This window comes from Megalopta genalis, chromosome 5, assembly GCF_051020955.1.
Source record: "Megalopta genalis isolate 19385.01 chromosome 5, iyMegGena1_principal, whole genome shotgun sequence".
Classification (NCBI taxonomy): domain Eukaryota; kingdom Metazoa; phylum Arthropoda; class Insecta; order Hymenoptera; family Halictidae; genus Megalopta; species Megalopta genalis.
Genome location: NC_135017.1, coordinates 16,702,425 through 16,726,853, shown reverse-complemented (window position 1 = coordinate 16,726,853; position 24,429 = coordinate 16,702,425). Strand labels below are relative to the sequence as shown.

The 24,429-nt window shown below is 40.9% G+C and overlaps 2 protein-coding genes and 1 long non-coding RNA gene across 5 annotated transcripts; 2 read left to right on the top strand and 1 right to left on the bottom strand.

Moving 5' to 3' along the window:
• Positions 1-51: 51 nt before the first annotated feature.
• On the top strand, positions 52-18,368 carry bchs (WD repeat and FYVE domain containing 3 bchs). Of its 2 annotated transcripts, none has more exons than XM_076521905.1 (46): positions 52-450; positions 1,495-1,731; positions 1,843-2,088; positions 2,162-2,320; positions 2,411-2,603; positions 2,683-2,869; positions 2,944-3,125; positions 3,202-3,553; positions 3,628-3,749; positions 3,824-4,107; positions 4,174-4,440; positions 4,503-4,793; positions 4,865-5,238; positions 5,333-5,622; positions 5,699-5,914; positions 5,985-6,386; positions 6,473-6,609; positions 6,701-6,884; positions 6,975-7,246; positions 7,317-7,546; positions 7,618-7,785; positions 7,863-8,071; positions 8,146-8,333; positions 8,421-8,569; positions 8,644-8,842; positions 8,909-9,269; positions 9,361-9,565; positions 9,635-10,055; positions 10,132-10,341; positions 10,406-10,594; positions 10,662-10,955; positions 11,023-11,258; positions 11,347-11,602; positions 11,696-11,907; positions 11,973-12,105; positions 12,189-12,342; positions 12,411-12,645; positions 12,728-12,951; positions 13,021-13,274; positions 13,344-13,571; positions 13,655-13,846; positions 13,916-14,087; positions 14,156-14,402; positions 14,472-14,729; positions 14,935-15,132; positions 15,225-18,368. In XM_076521905.1, the coding sequence occupies exons 2-46, from the start codon at positions 1,507-1,509 to the stop codon at positions 15,337-15,339; spliced, it is 10,320 nt and encodes a 3,439-aa protein (XP_076378020.1). In that variant the 5' UTR covers positions 52-450; positions 1,495-1,506; the 3' UTR covers positions 15,340-18,368. The 2 variants fall into 2 exon arrangements, with proteins under 2 accessions (XP_076378020.1, XP_033338413.2); XM_033482522.2 differs by having other exon boundaries at positions 52-1,394.
• A 1,769-nt stretch (positions 18,369-20,137) lies between these two features.
• Positions 20,138-21,104, bottom strand: LOC117227372 (uncharacterized). 2 transcript variants are annotated; one of them, XR_013033416.1, is made up of 3 exons: positions 20,976-21,104; positions 20,353-20,862; positions 20,138-20,291 (listed from the first exon to the last, which is right to left on the bottom strand). It is a non-coding gene; the product is annotated as an uncharacterized LOC117227372 (long non-coding RNA). The 2 variants fall into 2 exon arrangements; XR_004492062.2 differs by having other exon boundaries at positions 20,353-21,091.
• Positions 21,105-21,461: 357 nt separating this feature from the next.
• LOC117227369 (uncharacterized) lies at positions 21,462-24,429 on the top strand. Its single transcript, XM_033482538.2, has 2 exons — positions 21,462-21,642; positions 21,700-24,429. The coding sequence occupies exon 2, from the start codon at positions 22,099-22,101 to the stop codon at positions 23,839-23,841; it is 1,743 nt and encodes a 580-aa protein (XP_033338429.2). The 5' UTR covers positions 21,462-21,642; positions 21,700-22,098; the 3' UTR covers positions 23,842-24,429.

The window sequence follows — 24,429 nt, the reverse complement described above, 5'->3', positions numbered from 1 at the left end:
ACGATACGTTCATAGAAATTTATATCGCTCCGTCCAAGAATTATCATAATAGAACCAATGAACTAGAGATAAACTACATATTTATAAGGCCTAGTTACCATTCTATTTATTACCTTGACCCGCGATTAACAATTACGTTTAAAAAGCTTCATTCAATTATGGTTGTATATCAGTTAAATTACAAATTTAATCATCGATTGCAGTCGACAATTATCATTAAATATTGCTCGACTCTGATGCATGTTAATAAAAGTTTAATTCAAAAGGCGAATAGATCTGTGATTACTGGCGGTCACGTGATGATTATCGACGTATCGTGTCAGCCGTGGACCGAAGAAATCGGTCGAATACACGAAGATGGCTGCTGCCACTGAATTATTAAATACTCTCGCCGAAACAGCGATTTTTCGAAAGAAAATGTAGAATTATCCGGGTTGCGACGCGTTTCAGGTAATAATTAATCTGTTCTCAGTGAGTTTAGTTAATGTCCGCGAGCTGTTTGACTGGTGTTGCTCGCGAGAATCCGTGGGCGGTTACGAGGAGACGGTTCCAACGTCAGCTCACTCTAACTTGACATTTTGACAGCCGACAGACGTAAATATTGAGCCGAACCATCGTCGAAAGACAGTGTCACCGATTGGAGAGGCGAGAATTCTCGTGACGTCTCGTGACACGAACACGAACAGATTGATTCGGTCGTGTTCAATGAACCAAATAACTTGGTATTCTCGACGAGTCGTCTCCCAGCACGACGCGTGCCATTTTCAAATGTTACACGTTTGCTCGATATGTTAACATCTCGAGTCTCGAGTGACAGCACGATCGCCGATCTAATGTGTCGGAAGACCGTTCGTTAAAGTTTTGTTGCTTTTCGCAGCAATCATCTCCTTGACGAAATCCACCGATCGTTTTCTAAAAGATATCTGTTACATAGTGGTGTACGATACCGAGTATTTCGATCATTTTGAATCGTACACTTGTGACAACATACATTTTCGTTTCTCTCTACCTGTACATCGCCTCGATGCGTTTCTTCGCGAATTATCAGTTTCCCGTGTTGTTTACAATTCGTCTCGACCGTACAAAATCAGTGCGATATTATTGAACAAGCAATTCATAGTGTTATGGATTCCCGTTCTATGCATCTTACGCGCGTGTTTATATAATTTGTAATGTCGGAAATGATCCTGAATCGCTGTAATTTAACGTATTCTATCATGAGTTCAGCACTTGGCAAATATTTCTTGAATACCACATAAAAGGTATTTCAAATTGTTGTTCCTTACCGAACTTCACAAATCTTGTCAGTGCATTGAAAATGTAGATTTAACTTTGTGAAAAAAGTAAAATGTAACAATTGTAATTTATGCAATATCCATCATGACATGGATAATGTAAGTTCCGAATGTATCAATACCATATGTTTCATTTAACCAAGTTCAAGGACTGCTTTATGTATATCATAACTAATTTGTATTACTCACTTTCTTTTAGCAAATTCTAAGTATGAACATAATGCGTAAATTACGGGGGGCTACCAGTGTTGGAGGCATGAGTTCCAGCAGTACAAGTGGTTTAGACGACTGTGTGGGGACCACAAATCCCCAGCACACTGCTCTAGGTCTCATGCATCTTAAGAAACTTTTTTCCGAGTATACCCATCCTGCACATCCCCTCTCAGATGCTGAACGTGATGACAAGCTGTACAATATGTTGCCATTATTTTGCAAAGTAAGCATACGCTATAATATATGCTTGCATATGCTATAAATGCTTAAAAATCCATAGTCTATAAGAGAGTAATTAATTGTCCAAGGTTAATTAAAATCAATTAATTTTCAGGTATTTGGATCTAGTCCTGCAGGAGACATGAGTGAGAAGTTTTGGGATATCTTGGCATTTACGCAGCAAGTGTCTAGATTAATGGTATCTGAAATCAGGACAAGGGCAAGCAATCAGAGTACAGAGACAGCAAGTTGTGCCATTGTAAAATTTTTAGAAATTGAGAATAGCGAAGAATCAAGTAATGGTTGGATGTTGTTGTCTGCATTAAATTTACTTGCAGCTGGTGATACTTCTCTAATACAGGTATTGGCAATGTCTGTATACATTGTTTATCGCTTCATCGATCTAAGCTTTACTAACATAATTATCTTATCAGGCAATGACTACCGCTTCTGTGCCCTCAACACTGGTGAAATGCCTGTATTTATTTTTTGATTTACCCGAAATGATAGATGACGAAGCTGATCTTACAGATGCAAATAGCGAATTTACTCCAAAGCAACGTAGGATACTATTACAAAAAATATTTGTGCAAGTAAATACTCTAATACCTATTTTCAATAATATTTTAACATCTCTGTGAACGCGCGTTTTGTTTGAGATATAAATCCGTTTTAAATTACAGTTATTGGTGAGATTATGCAGTCATCCTTACCCAGCGGAAGAACTAGCTCGCAAAGATGATCTTACCTTATTATTCTCAGCAATAACTAGTTGGTGCCCTCACTATAATGTGATGTGGCGTAAAAGCGCAGCAGAAGTATTAATGACTTTGTCTCGTCATGGACTTACCCAAAATGTAGTGAGTTACATTCATAGTAAGTATTAATTAAAGTTCGACTCATCGATATAATCACCTTGACGTTTTATTTACTGATATCGTTTCATTCTTCACAGAGAAAGGGTGTATAGCACATTGTGTTGATAATATGCAACGTGTACCTGAGCTGGCACCATTGGAAGTAGTAGAAATGTTTGTCACAGTATTTTGTTTTTTAAAAGACTCTAGCGAAGTCTCGCAGACTCTCCTAGATGATTTTCGCGCTTGTCAAGGATATATCTTCCTATCAGAATTTTTATTAAAGTGAGAAACGTACACCATTTATTGTTTTAAAATTCCGTTTGATTTATATTTGACAAGCGTATATTTCTTTACAGACATGCTCCATCGAGATTGGAGCAAGACAGTAGAGCAGAAGCACAAGATGCAATACGAAACTTGGTTCTGATGTTGGCATCTTTAACCATGTGTGGACATACTGAATTGAAACCTAGTCAAGCTAGTATGGGATCTTTATTTCAAATGCTTGGCTTCACCTTACCACAACCTAGTAACAGAGGTATCAGTTTTATACCGTAAAATAGTTGCTATATTCTCTAGTACTTTTCATTAAATAAATTTCATTTTAATCGTAGGCGGAAGTGTTCGAAATATCCAAGCATTTCAAGTATTACAATCAGTCTTTGTGAAGTCTAACTCATCTCTTTTATGTTGCACGATTCTTGACGCAATATCTAGCGTGTATCACAGTGATAATGCCAATTATTTTATACTCGAAGGGCAGAACACATTGTCTCAATTTGCAGAAAAGATTCATTTAAAAAACCGGGAAATACAGGAGAAGTTCTTTCAGCTATTGGAATTTATAGTGTTTCAACTTAATTTCGTGCCTTGTAAAGAACTTATATCTTTATCTATACTACTCAAAACAAATAATTCAACTAGCTGCAGTATATTATGTATGGAAACCCTGCTTAACATATTGAGGTAATGTACATAGTATCTCTCATTGAAATTGAAACACTAACTTCTTGCTAATCGATGTTCGTTTATTCTTGTAGGCACAACAGTATATTTAAGGATGTGTACCGAGAAGTAGGTATGTTAGAAGTATTTGTTACGTGTCTTCACCGCTATGCAACATTACTTAAAGACAAACAAGCTGCATACAATCAAGGATCAGGTACAACCAACAACCATTTTTATAATCACCCGAAAACATCTTATAATGTAAACTGAATAATATTATTTTTATAGAATATAAAATATGCCCAGAGGATGAACGATTGGGTGCCTTAGTAATGGAAGCCTTGACGACATTATTAGCAGCCAATGTTCAAAATGCTAATGTCTTCAGAGAATGTGGTGGTGCACGTTGTGCTCACAATCTTGTACCATACATGGACTGTCGGTACCAAGCACTTGGTATTGTTAGGGAATTGATACTTAGCGCAGGGGGTGATGATGACATGGCTACATTATTGGGTGTTATGCATTCAGCACCTTCTAATGCTTTAATTTTGAAGACACACATACTGAAAGTTCGTATCTGGATTTATTTATAAAATGTTGTATTTACTTATTTATCAAATATTGTATTCTTGCAGTCTTTATTGGCGTGTTTACGGGAATCTCACCGAACCAGGACCGTTTTCCGTAAAGTGGGAGGTTTCGTCTATGTAATGTCTGTTTTAGTGTCTCTGGAGGCTCAGTTGGGCACGCAAAGGGTGGAGGGCACCGAGCCCTGTAATGATATAATAAAAAGAACACCGCAGGAAGAAGCACAATTGTTAACGCTCTTGCACGTTGTATTTCACACAATAAGTACAGCTATGAGATTCGAGCCGGCAAATGCGAAATTTTTTCATCACGAGGTAAATATCTTTCAATTAGCAATGTCGCTGACGAACCAATTGCCCTAATCATCGTTCCACAGATATGCCAGTCGAGTTTATGTGATACTTTGCGGCTTCTCGGTTGTTTCTCCACGCAAACGAAGCTTATGGAGATTGACCTGATACCGACTACAAATTATCATAATATGTTGTTAACGTTATTCACTGGAAGCGTGTTGGAACCTGTGTTTCCAGATCCCATGCCGAAGACATTAGCATACGCGTGTTTATTGCTACGACTTTTGTACGATGTAGCACTGGACTCGTTCGACAAGCCAAATTTGGCAGGCTTAGGCATGAGGTCGCCAAGTCATAAACAAAATAGCGTTGAGGTAATTCATAATTTTGAAATATGATACAATTACATTTACGAAACAAAAATCATATATACTGTATCTTTCAGCAACAAAAATCGTTTGACTCTCCTGGAAGCGGAAAGAGGAGCGTCTTAAACTCATTAAACCTAAATCCTCCTACTCCAGAGCCAATAGTAGTTCATCCCGGTATAGTTGTTGGGATGTTGCACTTGCTTCCATCGATTTCGGAGGCGTCAAATACTCAAATGGCTTTAGCTTTGCAATTGTACGTGGCTGAAATCATTAAAAGCTTGGTACGCTCGGAGAGGAATCAACAGATAATGTGCGACGCTGGAATGGCGGGCGAATTATTGTCTGTAGGCAGAATTGCTTTGCAGGATGAGACACATCCTTTACATCAACCGCTACAATACATCATAGAAAGATTAGCAGCACAATCTCTAGAACCACGAGATTTGAGGTACAGATAGAATTAAATTTATTATTTGAATCAATAACGTGCACCTACGTGTAACACACCTGTAATTTCTTGTACATGTCGCTTTTACTTTCAGAGAGTTCTTGCGATTAGGCGATCCATTGTGTTGCAACTCACTCGATGAGATTGAACCAAATAAACCTAGGGGAGGTCCTGTACCGCTGACACGTATCAAGACTTTAGTATCAATGACAACGCCAAAGGACTTTCGAGCACATGGTTCATGCACTCTGCCACCTTTCGTAGAACTCGATATGAGCGCAGAAGGATTTGCTTGTTTGTACTTACCAAGCGTTGCACCGCAGAGTACAACCCCACCTACGGTGGTGGCTGCTGATAGCAGTGTACTCGGTGGAATTGGTTCAGGTAAATGTCTACTATCTATGGCACAGTTGTGTAGAATTACGATAACAAATGAATTAATTAAATGTATAATTTTCAGGGGACAGACTATTTCCTCCGCAGACCGGGCTCACTTACAGTACCTGGATATGCGTTGATAAATTCAGCGATCCTAGAACCGACCCCCATTGCGTACGATTATTGACGTTAGTTCGAATTCCGCAATCAGCAAGAGATCTGATTTGTCTGACTGCAGTCCTTAGTGCTAGAGATAAAGCTATTATTGTATCAACACAGGAAACACCAATGTCGCAAAGTAAGCTCCATTGATGCAATAGGTAGTATAAGAAATGTAGATAATTAAAATCATATTGTTGCTCGCTTAGACGTAGGCGAATGGGAACCAGAAGGCACCGGTGAGTGCGGGGCAAGAGTTTGGTGTCCTGATTTGCTCCACGAAGGACAATGGCATCATATAGCCATAGTACTGAACCGTGCTGTATTAAAAAACTCGAGCTTTTCGTTATATCTGGATGGTCAACATATTCACAGTCAAAAGCTTCATTACATCACGCAAGTTCCTGGAGGAGGAGTAGCTAATTTGACTGTAGCATCACCGGTTTATGGATACATAGGTACACCGCCTTGTTGGCGACGATATTCCCGATTAGCCTGGAAGCAAGGGCCGTGTCACTTGGTGGAAGAGGTCTTTAATTCACAGAGCATAGCAACGCTGTTTAAATTGGGACCGCATTATATGGGCAGTCTACAATCTCCGCAATTATCAGGTATTCAAACAATATGTCAAATTTACACGATTAAGATTAGACATATGTACCGATAATTGAAGCAAAATATGCTATCTTCATTGTAGCACAAGAACCTTTGACGCCTCTCGTTGCGGAAGAGAAAGTTGTGTTTGGATTGAATGCTAAAGCGATGTCGCAATTAACGTTAGCTAAAATTAGAAAAGTCTACAGTCGGGCCGATAATAAATCAATTGCTAAACAGGTATGCTTTATTTTCTATCGATAATGAGTGAACGATCAGTAGTTTCTCTTTTAGAACATTTTTATTTACTGATCGAACTGTTTTTCGATAGCTTGGGATGTCGTCACACGAAAATGCTACGCCAATTAGAGTCCTTCATAATTCTTCAGGACACCTTAGTGGTCCAGCAAGGGCGCTAGGAGGCGTGGTTGTTGGTTACCTTGGCGTTCGAGTTTTTAGTCCTCGACCTGTGGCTACAATGATCGACAATGTCGGAGGATGTTCCGTATTGCTAGGTGACCTTGTTGCTAGTTTGAAGATGCTCCGTTTCAACGATACTAAGTACTCGTTTAAGAGTAATACTAATTAATTATTTATACCGGCAGGTCTAATAGCCATGGCTCAAGACGTCGAATCCCTGTACGCTGCCGTTAAAGCATTAGTTTGCGTTGTAAGATCGAATCAGGCAGCTCAGCAGGAAATGGATCGTCGAAGAGGCTATCAAACTTTGGCAATGCTGCTACGGAGAAAATGCCCTCTTTTAAACAGTCATATTTTACACTTGACATTCAGTCTTGTAGGCACGGTTGACAGTGGCAGGGAGACGAGCGCGATACCGAATGTTACAGCATTTCAAGATCTCCTTTGTGATTTACAAGTACGGTTCATTCCATGGGGTTCATCACAATATTTTTTAGAAGACTTTTAAAATAACTTTTAATGTTTAGGTTTGGCACGAAGCACCAGGAGAACTATTAAGATCGCTCTTAGAACATTTGTATGAATTGATAGCAGAGTCGAGCGAGAAGAGGACAAATTTACGTTTGATGAGGGATTTGCAATTAGTGCATAAATTGTTGCACATCTTAAGCGACGTCAAACAAAGTACCACGCGACAGATTTTGCTCGCGTTACTTAGCATTTTATTGAGTCAGCCTAGACAAGCTGATTTGCTCTGGTAATCTTTATACGTTTACAAATTTTATTATTTATAAGCACACACATTCATGAAAATATTCGTTTCTGCAGGTTTGGTCAATTCATTGTGGCTACATTACCCCAGAGTTCGGAGAAGCATTTAATTCTTCGAGAAAGCGAAGGTAATAAAGAAGGAGAGGGAGAGCATATACTTCTGCGAAACCGTTGCTTGCAGCTCTTACATTCTTTGTTGTTTAATGGACCCAAAGTGAATGTAAAGTGAGTGTCAGAGATACAATTTTAAACCATTTTAAACCTAAATAACTTCTACATATAAATCAAAAATCTTCTTGCAGTATGTGTGAAGAACTATCTAAAGTATTAGGCCTAGATTGGATATTACTGTTTCTTCAATCTGGTCTCCACAGTACAACAGTGATATGGGGATTGCGAATATTGGTAGCCGTCTGTTCAGTGCAACCAATATTACAGAAATTTAAAGAAGGAACCAGCAATGGTGGTTGGCTACGACACACGGACCATAATAAAATGGCACTCGCACTTGGTATATTTATTAAAACGGAATAATTTTACTTAACAGTGATATCATTGTTGTTCATATCCTCAATGCTGTTTCAGGTTGTCATCAGCAAATGTCGGGTGGTGAGACTAAACCATCTAGTCTTCATGTACCAGGATTTCAACATTTAGGATGGCTATTGCCACAGCATGTGGACCTCGTACCAGAATTATATTTCCTCTTTATCGCCCTCATGATGGGACAACCTGTTAAATTATTGCCTACCGATTCAAAAGTCATTTTAAAAGTTCGGTATTTTCGCAGAATATATTTTTATTTGACTAATGTTTGAATGAACCGCAAATGTAACGCGCTGTTATATTTTATGTGACAGCTTGACTTGGATAACGTGTGGAACTTCTTGTTCGGTGTACCAGCAAATCACACGCTATCATCTTTTGCGAGTAGAATTAATCTCTGCCCTGAAGCTGTAGTCACTCTGCTGGCCATGGTGCGAACAATGCTTAATAACTACTCAATTAAGTGAGTATTTTATTCATTAAATTTTTTTACAGGATTCTTAATTCACTCGTGATACAATGATACTTGCTTTGCAGTCCTGAATCTCTGCCTGACTGGTTAAGTGACTATCCAGTGACAATAATACAGTTCCTGTTCTTCCTGTATCACAACTTCACAGACTTCATGCAAGTGTTCATGTCGGCGGAAGTGCTGGGCGCGTTGGCTGGCGCATTGTTCCCAAAACCTACGAGTTCTAGCCAAGATAGTAGCGGAGCTAGTACTCCGGCAGACGAGGTAAAGTTTATAGATTAGTAGCAATTTTAAAGGTAAACATATTACAACGAAATTTTGTTATTACAGCAAGAACCAGTATTAGTGAGATCTCCGTCAAAGGACGTCGGTTTAACAAATCACCCAGCAAAGAAATTCGTCATGGACTTCTTGAGGGTCATTGTGGTAGACTCCCTTTCTCTACCAGTCACTGCAAAGTCTCCGCCAGCCATCGATTTGGTTTTGGAAGCGTGGCCAGAGCATGCGTCCACTGGTCAACAGACGCGTTATCAAACGGAAGTTCTGTCTATCCTAATGGAACACCTGTTGGCTGCGGACGTTCTGATTGGAGAGCAAGCAGCGTTACCAGTAGTTCCAGGGGGTTCAGTCAATAATATCACTAACAATGTGTGCTATGTCGCCGCCAGAATAGTAGACAAACTATGGCAAGGTGGATTTCAGTAATTTTATTAATTATTTTAAAAATGTTCTTATCCGCAAGCTTCTTAGTGAATGACTTCTTATTTGTATCTTCGATATAGGTGCTCTGACGAAAGATCCCCACGAGGTATTCGATTTTATTGTGAAATTAATTGGACAAGCTAAGAGGCGGCCTGGTGCCGTTAACATGGAAGGTTTGCATCATTGTTTGAACAGAACGATTCTGTTCCTGTTATCCCGATCAACGGACTCAATTGCTGATCAAATGGCTGTGTTGGAAGCGTTGCACAAACTCACAACGCATAGGTAGAACAGGTGTTCACAAGCATATCTTATTTTAAATTACAAAAATTCACTGTAATCGTATTCTTACAGACTGTTGGTCTTTGGCGCTGGTAATCACGAATTGGAATTTATTGGTTGCTTGACTTACTGTCTTTTACAACTTACGGCTGACGTAAAGATCATGCTAGACACAAACTTCAAGACCACGTGGCATTTGAATCCGCAAGTTGAAGCCAGCGACGACAGACTAACGTCGCATCAGGGACACAACTTGATGGCTGTCGCTGCGATGAGAGTTTGGGAAGAGTTATACGTATGTAAGAAACCTGCCATAGAAGAAGTTTTTAAAATAACACTTCCAGCGCCTGTAGGACACGAGCGTGTACCGGAACTGTCTCTGGTAAGGGATCAGCTGAACGAAGCTGCCACCAGGCTTTGGATGAATTACGTTGTTATGGAAAGGAAAGCTTCGTACAGGGTGCCTTGGGAACTGCACAATCAGATACAGTCGGTGAGTGTTCGCTTCATGGTTGTAACATTATTAACGAGGACAAGGAAACGTAACAAATAATTATGTTACCTTCTAGAAAATTCAAAAGGTCACTGGAGGCTTAACGAGACTGGCAAGCAGAACGAAAGTGAGGAAAGAGGAGTCTGTGCGTGTTAGATTGCGTTTGCACCAAAATACTGTCGCGCAATGGACAGAGCAACACGTTGCACTAGTACGCGAATTGGCTGCGGCGAAGAGATTGCAATATATACAAACCAATCAGCATACTCAAAGATATGTCTACCAAGTAAGTAGTTCGATGAAAAAATATTTCAGCAGATAAATTAATTTTGTTAATTAATTTATTATAGGAATGGCTGCAAACGGAGACTGAATTAACTAGGGAACGCGGTCTATGGGGTCCACCTACAGCCACTAGGCTGGATAAATGGATGTTAGACATGACTGAGGGCCCATGCAGAATGCGGAAGAAGATGATGAAGAACGAGCTGTTTTACATACATTATCCTTACCGACCTGAATTAGAGCATCCCGATAACGTAAGTTATGTCTGTCACGAAATGGTCGAAATCAATGGACTCTGTTCCATGCGTGTTCTACTTGTAGAAACAATTGAAGTACAAAGTTGCGACGAGCACGGACAGCAAAGAGTATTACTTGAAACAACTTGGCAATTCTTCGGGTATGTTTGAACGTGAACGAGATCCTGTTATCGATGACACCCCGTTGAACGTTAATGAGGCTTCCACGGAAAGCGAACCTCCCATGGTGCCCTGCACATTAGAACGTCACGCCAGTGAACCCGACGAAGTGACAGAAGATAACGAACAGGAGGAGGAAAATAATCAGACTGTTCCAGACAATCAAACTTTGATACGACTATTAGAGGAACACGAAAAGGTGCGATCCCCGTAGACGTTGTTAAGATTACTGAACATTTCAGAGATTAATTGCCTTGTGTTTTCAGATAAGTCACATGTTCAGGTGCGCTAGGATTCAAGGTTTAGACACAACGGAAGGTCTATTACTGTTTGGAAAAGAACACTTCTATGTGATTGACGGATTTACACTATTGAAATCCAGAGAAATTAGAGACATCGAGAGTTTGCCAGAAGCTTATGAACCTATCTTGCCCTCACCTGGGTCTCCTAGAAGGTCTAGAGCGATGAGGCAGTGCTCGAAGTTCAATTATGAAGATATTAGGTAACAAATCTTTTTTCCTGTAGAAAGGATACTTATATATAATTTCTATAAAACGAGGACGACAGATTTACTTATTGCATTGTTACAGGGAGGTACATAAAAGAAGATACTTGTTGCAACCGATGGCACTAGAAGTGTTTAGCGGGGACGGTAGGAACTATTTGTTAGCTTTCCCACTTAAAGTGAGGAATAAGGTCTATCAGAGATTTATGACATTCGCAACAGCAATAGCTGATAGTGCACAGCAATCAGTGGCTGGTCAAAGGAGAACTGCTAACGTGGAACAGGCTACAGGCCTACTTTCAAATCTAATCGGTGAAACCTCGGTTACCCAACGATGGGTGGTGAGTATTATAAATTTATAATGTATTTTTTTTCAAGAAAGTATTTTATATATGTACGAGTGGTATTTACGAAAAGTATATTTACACTTTCAGAGGGGCGAAATATCGAATTTCCAATACTTGATGCATCTGAACACTTTGGCTGGTCGCAGTTATAACGATTTGATGCAGTATCCAATATTTCCATGGATATTGGCCGACTATGATAGCGAAGAATTGGACTTGACTGATCCAGTGACGTTTAGGGACTTCGGTAAACCCATGGGCGCGCAGAGCCCAGAACGATTACTGCAGTTCAAGAAAAGGTACATTAAATTTACGATGATTCTTACTGAATAGGAAAATTAAATTTCAGTTTACATTTTATTAGATATAAAGAATGGGATGATCCGCACGGTGAAACTCCGCCTTATCATTATGGAACACATTACTCTTCCGCCATGATAGTATGTTCCTATTTGGTGAGGATGGAACCTTTTACACAACATTTTCTCAGGCTACAGGTACGTAAAACTAACCACTGAACATACACTTTTTATTATAAATGATAGATTGAAGTATAATATATAATAATATATTTTTGTAGGGTGGACATTTTGATTTGGCAGACAGAATGTTTAATAGCATAAAGGAGGCTTGGCTATCAGCTTCTAAACATAACATGGCCGATGTAAAAGAGCTTATACCAGAATTCTTCTATCTCCCAGAATTTCTTGTTAATTCGAATCATTTTGACTTAGGTAAGTGTAGCGTTCTATTATGTTCTTCATGAAACCAATAAAACTAAGACTTGAAATGATTTCCTCAGGTTCTAAACAAAGTGGTGTACAATTGGGAGATATTGTACTTCCACCATGGGCTAAGCAGGATCCCCGGGAATTCATACGTGTGCATCGACTTGCACTGGAATGCGATTATGTGTCACAACATTTGCATCAATGGATCGATTTAATATTTGGTTGCAAACAAAATGGTCCCGCTGCGGTTGAAGCAGTGAACGTGTTCCATCACTTATTCTACGAAGGCAACGTTGACATTTACAAGTAAAATTTCATCATTGTTAGACGACAATTCTTTAACAGTAATTTCATTTTGGCAAACCTACTCTTAATACATATATTCTAGTATCGATGATCCCCTGAAAAAGAACGCAACAATTGGATTCATCAACAATTTTGGTCAGATACCGAAGCAATTGTTCAAAAAACCGCATCCGGCTAAAAAGATGACTCAGCGAACCAGTGTCATTGATCCTGGACCAATTACTCCAGGCTTAAGTATCACCACATCCGATAAATTGTTCTTCCACAACCTTGACAATTTGAAACCATCGTTGCAGCCTATCAAAGGTTTGCGCTTACATCTTCACGATTTGTTTCCTAGTTAGGTCACACGTTTGTATGTCGTTTATTTATTAGAATTGAAAGGCCCTGTCGGCCAAATACTCCACGTGGACAAAGCAGTGTTGGCTGTCGAACAAAACAAGACGCTGATTCCGCCGTCGTACAACAAATACGTTGCATGGGGTTTTGCAGATCACTCGCTCAGAATAGGGAATTATGATAGCGACAAAGCGATGTTCGTTTGCGAGGCCATGATGCAGAGTAGCGGGGAGATAGTTGCTTGTGTTTGTCCGTCTTCCAAACTGATAGTAACCGCTGGCACAAGCTCCGTAAGTGCATTATCATGATTAAATTCAGCCTTTATAGATCAGACTTTCATGGCTTCCATATTTTAACAGGTTGTAACCGTTTGGGAGTATACCAAGAGGCAACTGTCCATTAAACAGTGTCTCTATGGTCACACCGACGCTGTCACGTGTTTGTCATCCAGCCCAGCTTACAACGTGATAGTATCGGGATCTCGAGACGGTACGGCGATTATATGGGACTTGTCTCGGTGCTTGTTTGTCCGTCAATTAAGAGGACACGCGGGTCCCGTGGCTGCGGTAGCTATAAACGAATTAACAGTAAGTTCAATGTGATCGATGCCATTAGTAATCTAGCGGTATCTTTCATATTTATGATTTCTAACGAAATGTTCTGTTTCTAGGGAGACATAGCAACTTGTGCAGCCACATGGCTACACGTGTGGAGCATAAACGGCGAGGAATTAGCTAGTGTGAACACATGTGTTGGCAGAGCTGATAGAATGCAACAAATTTTATGCGTAGCTTTTAGCCAGACACATGAATGGGACTCGCAGAATGTTATAATGACAGGTTCGACAGACGGTGTAGCTCGTGTAAGAATTTTACTATTCATTCGAATAAAATCATTATAAACGATTAACGGAGACAAATCGTTTGCACAGATGTGGTCAATGGATTACGTGCAAGTGCCTGCAGAGGAGGATAAGCCAGAGGAAGTCACTGCTACCAAAGAAAAGAACACAAAGTCCAGCAAGGCTGAGAATCAAAGTGAAAGCACCAAGAAACGAGTACACGAACTGGTTAAGCAAATGAGTATATCTCAGGAAGGTTCAGGTAAATAATTGTGGAAATATAATATAGGTGTCATTCTGTATGTTACGCTTCTTTATTCGATCTTGCAGGTATGCTCGCGAAAAGTGGATCAGAAAGTAGTCTCTCAGAGGCAGAAACATCGAAAGAAGCTTTGAGATTGCACGAGGAGAAGGAAGAATGCTCGGACAACGAGTCGAGCAATGGTTCTAGCAACAAACCATCGCCACAGAATAACAGCACACATACTGTCGTTCTCCGAAGAAAAAGTCGCGGAAATCCTATGTTTAGAAAGAGCGAGGGTGGAGGTCGTGCAGACAGTGAGGGTACACAAACTAGGTAATAAATTCTGGTCAACTCGTGTGACTCTGAATCGAGAATATGATGTTTAAACGATTCATTTCGTAGCGAATTATCTAGCACTACTGGAGGGGATTCTGAGGGCGCCCTGCGAGCCAGTAAAAGCGATACAAGCTTGACGGACAGCTTTGTGATGGTCACAGAAGCTGACACTAAGCCTAAGAGGATTAATCCACAGAACGTCTTAAGAGATGGTTTCAAGTGGCAGCGGCAATTAGTGTTTAGAAGTAAATTAACAATGCACACTGCATATGATCGGAAGGACAACGCAGAACCGGCGTCTATAACGGCCCTCGCAGTTTCGAGGTAAATTATTATTCTAAAACATACTCTTTCAAGATTTTCTATTCAACAAGATTTACCTAATGCCTATCTCTTAATCCCTAGAAGTAAGATAAAGTACAGAAACAGAGAAAAATGTTTATAGCTCGTTCAGTCGACGCTGGGTCTTTATTTACAATATGAATTGTCGGTAGAAGGATTGAATAGTTTATGGTAAATGAAATTTCAGAGATCACAGAACAGTGTACGTAGGAGACACAAGAGGAAGGGTGTTTTCGTGGAGCGTGTGCGAGCAACCGGGTCGCACAGTTGCCGATCACTGGCTAAAGGATGAAGGCGCCGACTCTTGCGTTGGTTGCGGAGTTAGATTTAATCTGTACGAGAGAAGACACCACTGTCGCAATTGTGGACAAGTGTTTTGTTCAAAGTGAGTCGTTTATGTGAATCATACTATTGATAATAATCTAATTTGCTGGTCCATTCAAAGACCGATTTCAACGAATTCTGCCACTGTTTCAGATGCAGCCGATTCGAATCGAAAATCTCGAGGCTAGGAATACTGAAGCCTGTTAGAGTGTGTCAGGGTTGTTATTCGTCACTGCGCTCCCAGCTGTCCGCCGAGAGCAGCACCTAATTTAGCGGTATATTCTACGGTTTCGTTTAAGTGACCGGATCGAGGGTGGGTACAACTCGAATGTACATAATCACGGGTATCCTCTCCATGTCTTTACCTGAACCTTTTCCCCAAGGTAAACCTGAACATGCATTTCGTTCCGTTCTCGCGTGATATATCTTGGGCTCTCTTGCATTTCGACCAACACAGGAAGAAACTCTGATCGCTGCATTTCAGTTTACGACGTCCGGTCCCCTTATTTTTTTCTCTACGGTGATTATTTCTCTTTGTTGGTGAACCACTTGGTACATCCCTGTCGATCCTACGAAATCACGTCCCTCTGCGTACTTCTGACTTATGATAGAAACCGTCACACACAATAATCTAGCATAATTCCTATGGAAAATCGGCCTGCTTTGCTTCATCGACAGGTTTGTGGTAGTTGTCTACCCCAAAAATTTACCAAACATTGGGGAACCAAGTTAGAACAGTGCAAACGTGTTCTCTGTGTGTCTCTAAATTTCGATAATTTTCTGGCGTTTCTCTGCGTTGCGTGTATCTTGGTGTTCTATATGTCTGAGAGCAATGTGTACAGTCTTTTTGTATGTTGCATACTCGATACACCTATATATTATTAATTTTTAAACAAAAATTGATAAAAGCTTCTGTGCACGTGAACGTGTGCGCAGCGAAATTTATTTAAGATGCAATCTGTGATTACTTTCTTTCCTATTTTAACAAATTTATGATGAATAAATTTGCGTTGGTCATTGACAATTATACATACATATAGAGAAGAATGTTAATAGTATTAGACAATTGATTTCCCTATCAGAACGATTACGGCGGTTCTCGTATCTGACTGTATTAGACGGTTAATTGTTAATATTTATTTTAAATTATAGTAGAATAATATACAAAATGTCAATATTGTTAATGGAAAAATATAAGATTGAATATTTATCAGATTTACCAACCAAAGAAGAAATACATATATGTATACATATATGTATGTATATGTGTGTGTACACATGAAAAATATACCGTGTATTATTTATACTGCTCTTTTTATATTACGTTTTACTTGGAATAGCTGTTCGATAAAACGTTTGTTTCTTTCTTTACGGTAACGTGTCGTGTACATAATGCAATAATAATACGCGGTGTAATTGATTCTAAGGAATATCGAAGGTATATAATTTATTATTGCATCGTGAAATGGACAAGTCTTTTATTTTTCCATTTTGTAGAATCGGCGGAATTTCAACGGTTTAGAAATGAAAAGGAAAAGAAAGAGCCAAGCATATAATATGGATTACGATTCCTGAAGGGAGGGACATGCAATTGCAGTGCACCGCGTTGTGATCCGCTGCCTATGCAGGTGTAAAACTCGTAACTTTATAATAGACAATACCTTTAATTACGTAAAAGTGTTATGGCATAACTGTAAGTTGGTTAAAACGAAACCATAGACTCTAAAACCAGCAGTAAAATACAGTAAGCAATGTAATAAATGTGGAATACACTCATTTGTTCACAGAGTTGATATATGCATATACAAGATGTTCAACAACATGTGATAGACACTTCAGAAGGTGGTTCTACAAACTGAAATAAAATTTCAGCCTCGTTCTCAAATTGTTATCGTGTAGATTAATAATTTGAGTACAAAGACTCATGACTTATCTTTGCATGTAGAATCACCGTTTAAAATTACCTATGCTGAAACACCTTGTATACCTGTGTATGTATATATCGTGAACGTGTCTGTAAAATTAATTGTGAAGGCAGAAGTAAAATTAAAACAAAAATATGCGCGTTCTTGGAACAAGTATTTTATAACATTTTGAAACGACAAAGAATGCAATCCATTTCCTCAGAAGAAAATTGATTTGAAACGATTAGAATCGATCCATGAAATCTACTGAACTAATCGTACAAGGAAATTTGTATAAATATGAAGATTGCGGTATCGAAAGATTACAGAAAAGAGAAAGAGAGAGAGAGAGAGTAAAAAAGAAACAGATAGAGAAAGCATTGTCTCCCTATACGAATAACAAGTTCTACCGTTTGTATTCTATCGATACACTTCCATTTTTCTAAAGGCACAAATTTTATAAAGATCGAGGAATAGCGCTGACAAAAAGAAATCGAGCACGAGGTGAACGAAGTTCAGACACGCTGCGGAGTGTTGTTTCAACGTGGTACTTTAATGTTAACTAGTATCGCCGTTGCTAGTCAAATAAAGAAAGAGGAAGATAATTTGTTCATACATCTCTTTCTATTGTTTCCAATTGTTAGTACAATGTCTTATCATCTCATCTGAGTTAAAATTAAATTGCGACAGTCTTTATTTAGACAGCTGAATTCCTATGAGATGGACCGATAAATATCTTCAACTGTGTGAGAAACAATGCGTACAATTGAAAATGAAAGTGAGTGGTGTATGAATACTTGTTTCTCTCATTGTGTATAATCAGCACAATATCTAGTATGCATTCTTTCTATAAGAATGCGTTTGATACGAAGCTCAGAGAAAATAGAAAAGTGCTGGAGACGTTACTCGCATAGAGGTCCCCAAGTGTAACTCATACTTTTTGATTAGCCTTTACACAATAGTAAAGCTCCAAATACTGAAGCTAATGGTACTCGTTTTGGGGGACGCACGGTTAATATTTTTTGAAATATGTGACATCAAAGTTACGTAACCGATATTACATACATATAGAATGTAACGACGTTTTTCCTCCAGCAGCCTGTGCCGAACATTTACATTAAATATCTTAAAGATCATTAACTGCCTGACCTCAAAAGCAGGTACCATTAGCTTCAGTATTTAAAGCTCTACTATTGTGCAAAGGCTGGTGGAAACGTCAGAGTTACACTTGGGGATTTCTCCTTGTGAGTGAGGTTCAAGAAAATATTGAGAAAAATCTCTAAATTATGCAAGACGCATAAAATTAAAAAGAGTTACCACGTATCTTATGCAAATAATATCTGTGTGTCATTATTACATGCCAGTTCTAATAAAACATTGCCAATTATCTTTACTTTTGTACTTCTACTTATACACAAACAAAACAAAGCTTATAATTAATTGTATGATGGAATTGGAGAGCTTGCGCTTGATTCTGATCAAAAAATATAGATCTTAATTTATCGCGATTAACAAAGGCAACGCGAACAATGTAAAATTATTTGAGGGATAGGACGAACCTAATTCAAAGGAGAATGCATTATTTTTTAAAAAGAATTACAGTTGCAGATAATTATACGTAAATTTGGAACCAAGTAATTATTTTACCGTGTAGAGAACTAAGTATAATTTCTAGTCACGTGAATGTCCGGGATTTTTTAATTGTTTACTTTGATGCATTGGAACAAAAGTTTTCAGTTAATAGTTTCCAACAGTATTATTTGTAATCATATTGAAATGCGCTGGTGTCTGTGTACCACATGTATTATAAAATAGAACTTTACATACATTTTATTGTGTATTTTATTACGATGCATTTTACAAACTAGAAGAGTGATGCTCTCTATTAAAAAAACATGTATTAAATAACGAAAGAATTTTTCAATTCATTTATCAATATAAAAATAGATTTACTACATTCCTAATATAATATAATTTTTTATATATACTTGACTTATTTTTTAACGATATTACAAAACTGTTAAATGTTAGTTTACATAATTCTTTCTTACAAAAAGCAGAGATCAGATGACAAAAGCCTTTCTAAAAAATTAATATAAGATCAACACAACTGCTGTTGCTCAGTGGCCAGCACAACACCTTTTCTTGCCTCCTTACAATCGAAGCTTTAAGATTTGCAAGTACAGAGCCTGAAGAAGATGAAATTGATCCTTAATCAGTGTGTATTCTGCTGGAAGTTCAATCATCGTAACATCTCAATTTCCAGGTTCTAATATCAACAGTTCTGACTTACATTGCTGGGAACAGCTTAGGAATAATAGAAGATATACATCATGGGATTGGAAATTTTGAACAAGGCCAATTGGGATTGAAAAGTCCATTCCTAGCAATGATTCTTGTCTTTGTAGTCGAAAGAGTTCAAGGACATGGATCTTGCAATTCTGAATGGATTAGAACACAGGCACCAACATGTTGAGCTGCTATAACTTAGAATAAATTAATTGACAATGTCGTCGAGAAGTTGTTATACTAGAATGGACTCCTGGATATTACAGAAGGCAAGAGAAACAGGCAGATCGAATTGATTAGTTTGTTTACATAGTTGTAACGATTACAAGACTTCCCAAGAGACTGTCAGAAAATACTGTTGCATTAAGGGTACATCAGATTGTATTTTCTTAATGTCCTCTTAAGTGCTACGAATGAGAAGGCCACTGCTAATTTTGTGACACTGTGTATTAGTATTCGTATCCTGTTAGTGTTTGATCCTGGATTGTATATACATATAGGAGTGTACAAAAAAAGCAGAAGACATTGAAGAGTATTAATTACCCGTAGAGATGTATAATAGATAGAGATTAGGAAAAACGATCCGAGGGAATGTTCGAATAAACAATGTTGAATCCGGGTATGTATGAGTTTGAACGCGTGTGGTTCCATGCATATGCGAGTATACGTTTCCCACCCGACAGAGGAATTACATATATGTATACATACATACTAGTCATCATCGTATATGTACACTGTATGTAAGTAGCTCTATTGTATTGTTAGTCGCTAGTCAAAAAACATTGTATAGTAAATTCTGATTGGTACAATTATATTAAACTGGTCAAAGTTGTAACAAGCTTGTTTTTATAATGAATCTTACCCGACTATATGTTACTGTACAAAAAATAAAATTTATTACCTACTTGTTACTCATACAAAAAATGCCACAAAAATTTGAAGTGCATATTTCAAGGACGCTGCTCACACTTTTAGCAAGCCTAATGCTTTTCGAATTTTTCCCAATCGACTTCAGCTTGATCGAACTCTGTGAAAAATTATAAGTGCTATTTAATGAACGACCTAAATTAAAGTTGAAAGTAATTTACCTTTGGGAATTATTGAAGTGATATGGTAGGTCAGTGTTTGTGTTTCCATTTGCCGGCGTCATAGGGGCGTCCCTCGAGTCTGCACTTCCCCCGAAATGATCGTCCACAAATCTCCCACTCTTACTGAAAACCGAACACCGAAGTGGTAAGAATGCGCCATGTAGTAAAAAGCTGACCTACGCGTCGCGTTACGTAATTACAGTAATCTCTCAATTCAAGAACCGGAAGGGGACAACGAGGTTTTTGAATTCAGGGAATGCACCGAATTGCCTGTACTCTGATTGTCTGACAATTCCCTGCTGAACAGTGCTGCCCTCATAGCCAATGACAAAGGAAGGAAATAACGAGTGGGCAAGATACTCTTTTATTCCGCTTCAGCTTGCTGGCAATTCAGGGGGTAGTGCGGACAAGAGGGACACCATTATGACGCCGGTGGCCCAATGGTGACCCGGGCCCGAGCCTCCTCAACAAGTGTTCAATCAGTCTGATGTCCAATGTGGTCCAATCTCCCTGAGGGCAGGATGCGGGGGACAATGAGCATCTTGATGAAGGATATTGCTTTGAAAACGTAATGTGGAACCTATGTTACAAAAAAGCTACATAGGTCTATAAGGAGATCTTACGCAGGAAGTAGCTACCAGGAACTACCATCCCTATGCCTTCTCGCCTGTACACGCCGAATGACGAATATCAGGATCAATCGAGATCGGACCAGGAACAGGTAACCCCACCACTGACTTCGACGAATGTTGATAGCCGTGATCGATGATGATCGATAATTTCTATTATTTCTAATTATCTAATTTTTGCAACAATTTATTTTGCAAGGAAGCTATCAAAGACAACTTTATCATTTAGATTTTTTCATAACCAAATAATAAAGCGTGTCGTAATGCAAATGAGATATACAAAATACTTGATTCTCATTAAGAAGTTTAAATTTCTGAAATATCTGAAATATAGAGTCGGTAAGTAGAGTCGGTAATAGACAGTGGCGTTGTCTACGACACGAGAAGCGAAACCCAAATTTAAGATAAAGATTCACCGCAAAGTGATTTCGCAGACTAAATTGATGAATAATACTAAGGTAAAGGCCTCGGGAATCTTGCAACGATCTCTCTCTATGGGTCCTCTCACAAATTAAAAGAAATAATTAGTAATCGAAACAAGGAAACGCCTACACGCCTGACTGTAGACAACCGTCGATACGATAGAGCTCGCAGGTAGCGGTTCGAAGGAGTAGTTACCCCGAAAAATCTAATCAGGATATCGCAGCTTCCCTACGATCTGGTAACTTTCTTGTTCCAATTACAATTAGATCGAGCATTTCGACTTTGTTTCTTTCAGGGACGGCGTGTCTGAGGCGGCGACGATTAGATAAGCGGCCGGTCCATAGTGCGGCCGAGATGCAGAGAGCATAAGAGACCAAGAGGCTCGAGGACCTGCCTCAGTTAAAGCTGTGTGTCCAAACCGGCGAATACGTTTGGCGAATCGCAGCCGAATTTCGGCGAGCATTTTACCCGCGAGTGTCCCGTGCACGTGGCCCTCGATACCGCAGAAACTCTACGTGCAATCATCGAACAAAACCGATCCACAAAATTTTCGAGATTTCTGCAAGCTCGTCCAAGATATGAATTCAGCTTCGAAGAAAAGATTGTGCGACCAGGCGGACTCCGGCCGATTCTAATTTATCGCGGACAGAGAAGCACGATTTCACCAGCAGACCAGCAAACCGGAAACTGAGCGATGCCAGCCTGCACGAGCGAGAACATCTCGAGGGTCTGGTCCTCGAGTCCGCCGATCTCAAGGAGCAGCAGCGTGTCTCCTCCCATACCTAGCTCTCCATTGTCGACATCGCCGCCATCGGTGTCTCCGCTATCCACGTTCAAGAGATCAGCATCCGCTTCTTCCACCTTCTCGAACGTTTTCAACGTATCCAGTTTACCGCAGATTTATAAATCGCCGTCGACGACCCTTACGTCCAAGCGTCATCACGACGATGAGCAGCAGCAGCAGCAGCAGCAGCAACAGCAACAGGAAACTTCGTCGATCCATGAAGCGCAGCCAGCTGTACAGGGTCAGAACCACAACCGAAACGAGCCGTTGCTGCGAAGGCTGCTGAACGCGTACTTTGGCGCGCTTCTGGCAATTTTTCGTGGAGCGATCAGCGTGGTCAGCTACGCGTTTTGGGCGCCGACGCTGTGGGCCTCGGTCTGGGTGCACATAATTTGGACGATCTTTCAGCTGCCGTTGACCGCGGTCAAGTGGTTCATCACGATTCTGCACACACCGGCGTCGGAGAGGTTGCGCAGCAAACGCTGTGTCCTGATCAGCGGTGGCAGCACGGTGCAGACGGTCCACCTTGCCCGGAACTTCTACAAGGCCGGAGCTCGAGTGGTGGTCTGCGAGCTAGAGGGTCTGTTCGGGCTTGCGAAATACTCGACCGCGTGCTCCAAGTTCTACGCGATCCCGAAACCGGGGCCGGGGAGCGCGATCGAATACGTGAGGGCCCTGAAGGACATCGTGCAAAGGGAGAAGGTCACCTACTACATCCCGGTCAGCGCCAGCAACGCGGCATACTACGACGCCCTGGCTAAGCCGCACCTGGAGCAGATCGGCTGCGAATGCTTCGTGCCGTGCGCCAGCGAAGTCGCTACCCTCGACGATCCTCTGGAGCTGCTGCGAAGGTGTCGTGCCTCGGGCCTGGTCACGCCTCAGCATTCGGTTCTCCGCCGCTCGGAGGACGTGTCGAGGCTCTACGAGCAAAACGCGTTCGCTACCGGAAGGTACCTGATGCTGGCCGCGGGTCCGGCCGGCATGAGAGACAGGGCCAAGACGGTGCTCCCGCCGACCATTCGCGAGTTCCGGCATCAGCAGCACGAGATTACCGAGAACAAGCCGTGGGTGGTGATCCGCGATCCCACCGGCAACCACTACATCACCTGCACCACGGTCAAGGAGTCGAGGATCGTGGCGAACGTGACGTGCCTGATCGACGAGGAACGAGGACTGATCCTCGAGGAGCGACCGGAAGTCGCGCAGTGGCTGGACAAGTTGTTCGGCGGCTCGTTCAACGGACGCATCAACGGACACCTGAGCTTCCGGCTGGCCGTAACCGAAGAAGGAGACCTGGTCCCCATAGGATGCCGGGTGGGCATCAGTCTGCCGTACATCTGTCACACCGGGATGCATCCTCGGCTGGTCTGGAAGCCCTGCAGACACTTCTCCAGACAGAACTCTGGCGCCGTTCTGGACACGACGGACAAGCATCTCTCACTCGACGCCGTGGCCAGTGGACTCAAGCCTACCGGAGAGATAGCTTCTCATCTGTTGGGCACCGTGTTGGACAGACGAGAGGCTCTGTTCACTTACTGGGACCCGTTACCCTACTGCGCCTACTATCATCTCCAGCTGCCCTTCAGACGACTGGCTGGCATGATCAGGGCGCAGCCGGGCCAACATAACCCGCCGTTGGGAGTGGTGCAGTAAACCTTCGGCTCCGAAGCTGGAGGAAGGTCGTATCTCGAAGAAGCGGGGCAACTCTCAGCGGTCAAGTTCAATCCCGCCGATGCAAAGTAACGCTGGAGAACACGCGTTCGTCGCGTGCCACGTCGCTTCTCGAGTCTCAACTATCAACCGTGTTGATTCCGGTGCGGAGATCGCGCTCGTCCCTATCTTTGCGGACAGATTCGGAGAGACCGAGCCCATGCGGCGCAACGAGCCGAGCACCGCCTGGGTCGAAATCGTGTAGGAGAGTGTGGGAACCGTACGATTTCGTCCCTCTTTCCGGTTCGCGGGATCGACTTTGTACCCGCTGGAGAAACCTCGGACACGCCGAGAGCGGTTTTGCGTCGCGATAATATTGAAACCGTTATCGTCGCGACGCGCTGGACGCGGCAGGCTGTAAATAACATCGACACCGGACTTTTCGATTTTGGCGAGTCGCGCGGCCTTGCAGGACACTTCTATTCATAGTATTTTCTATTTTGTAAGACGACAGACAATAAGGTTCCGTGTACGTACGCTTGCAGACATCATCGAGTTGCCAAGTCAATAAAATATTCTCCTCTTTTTCTA

Excerpts from the sequence above, each read along its gene's own strand:
- bchs (XM_033482522.2), top strand. Across the intron at positions 10,956-11,022 it reads TATTAGAGGAACACGAAAAG|ATAAGTCACATGTTCAGGTG; the intron begins GTGCGATCCCCG and ends TTGTGTTTTCAG. Across the intron at positions 12,646-12,727 it reads GGCAACGTTGACATTTACAA|TATCGATGATCCCCTGAAAA; the intron begins GTAAAATTTCAT and ends CATATATTCTAG.
- LOC117227369 (XM_033482538.2), top strand. The coding sequence starts at position 22,099 with ATGCCAGCCTGCACGAGCGAGAACATCTCGAGGGTCTGGTCCTCGAGT.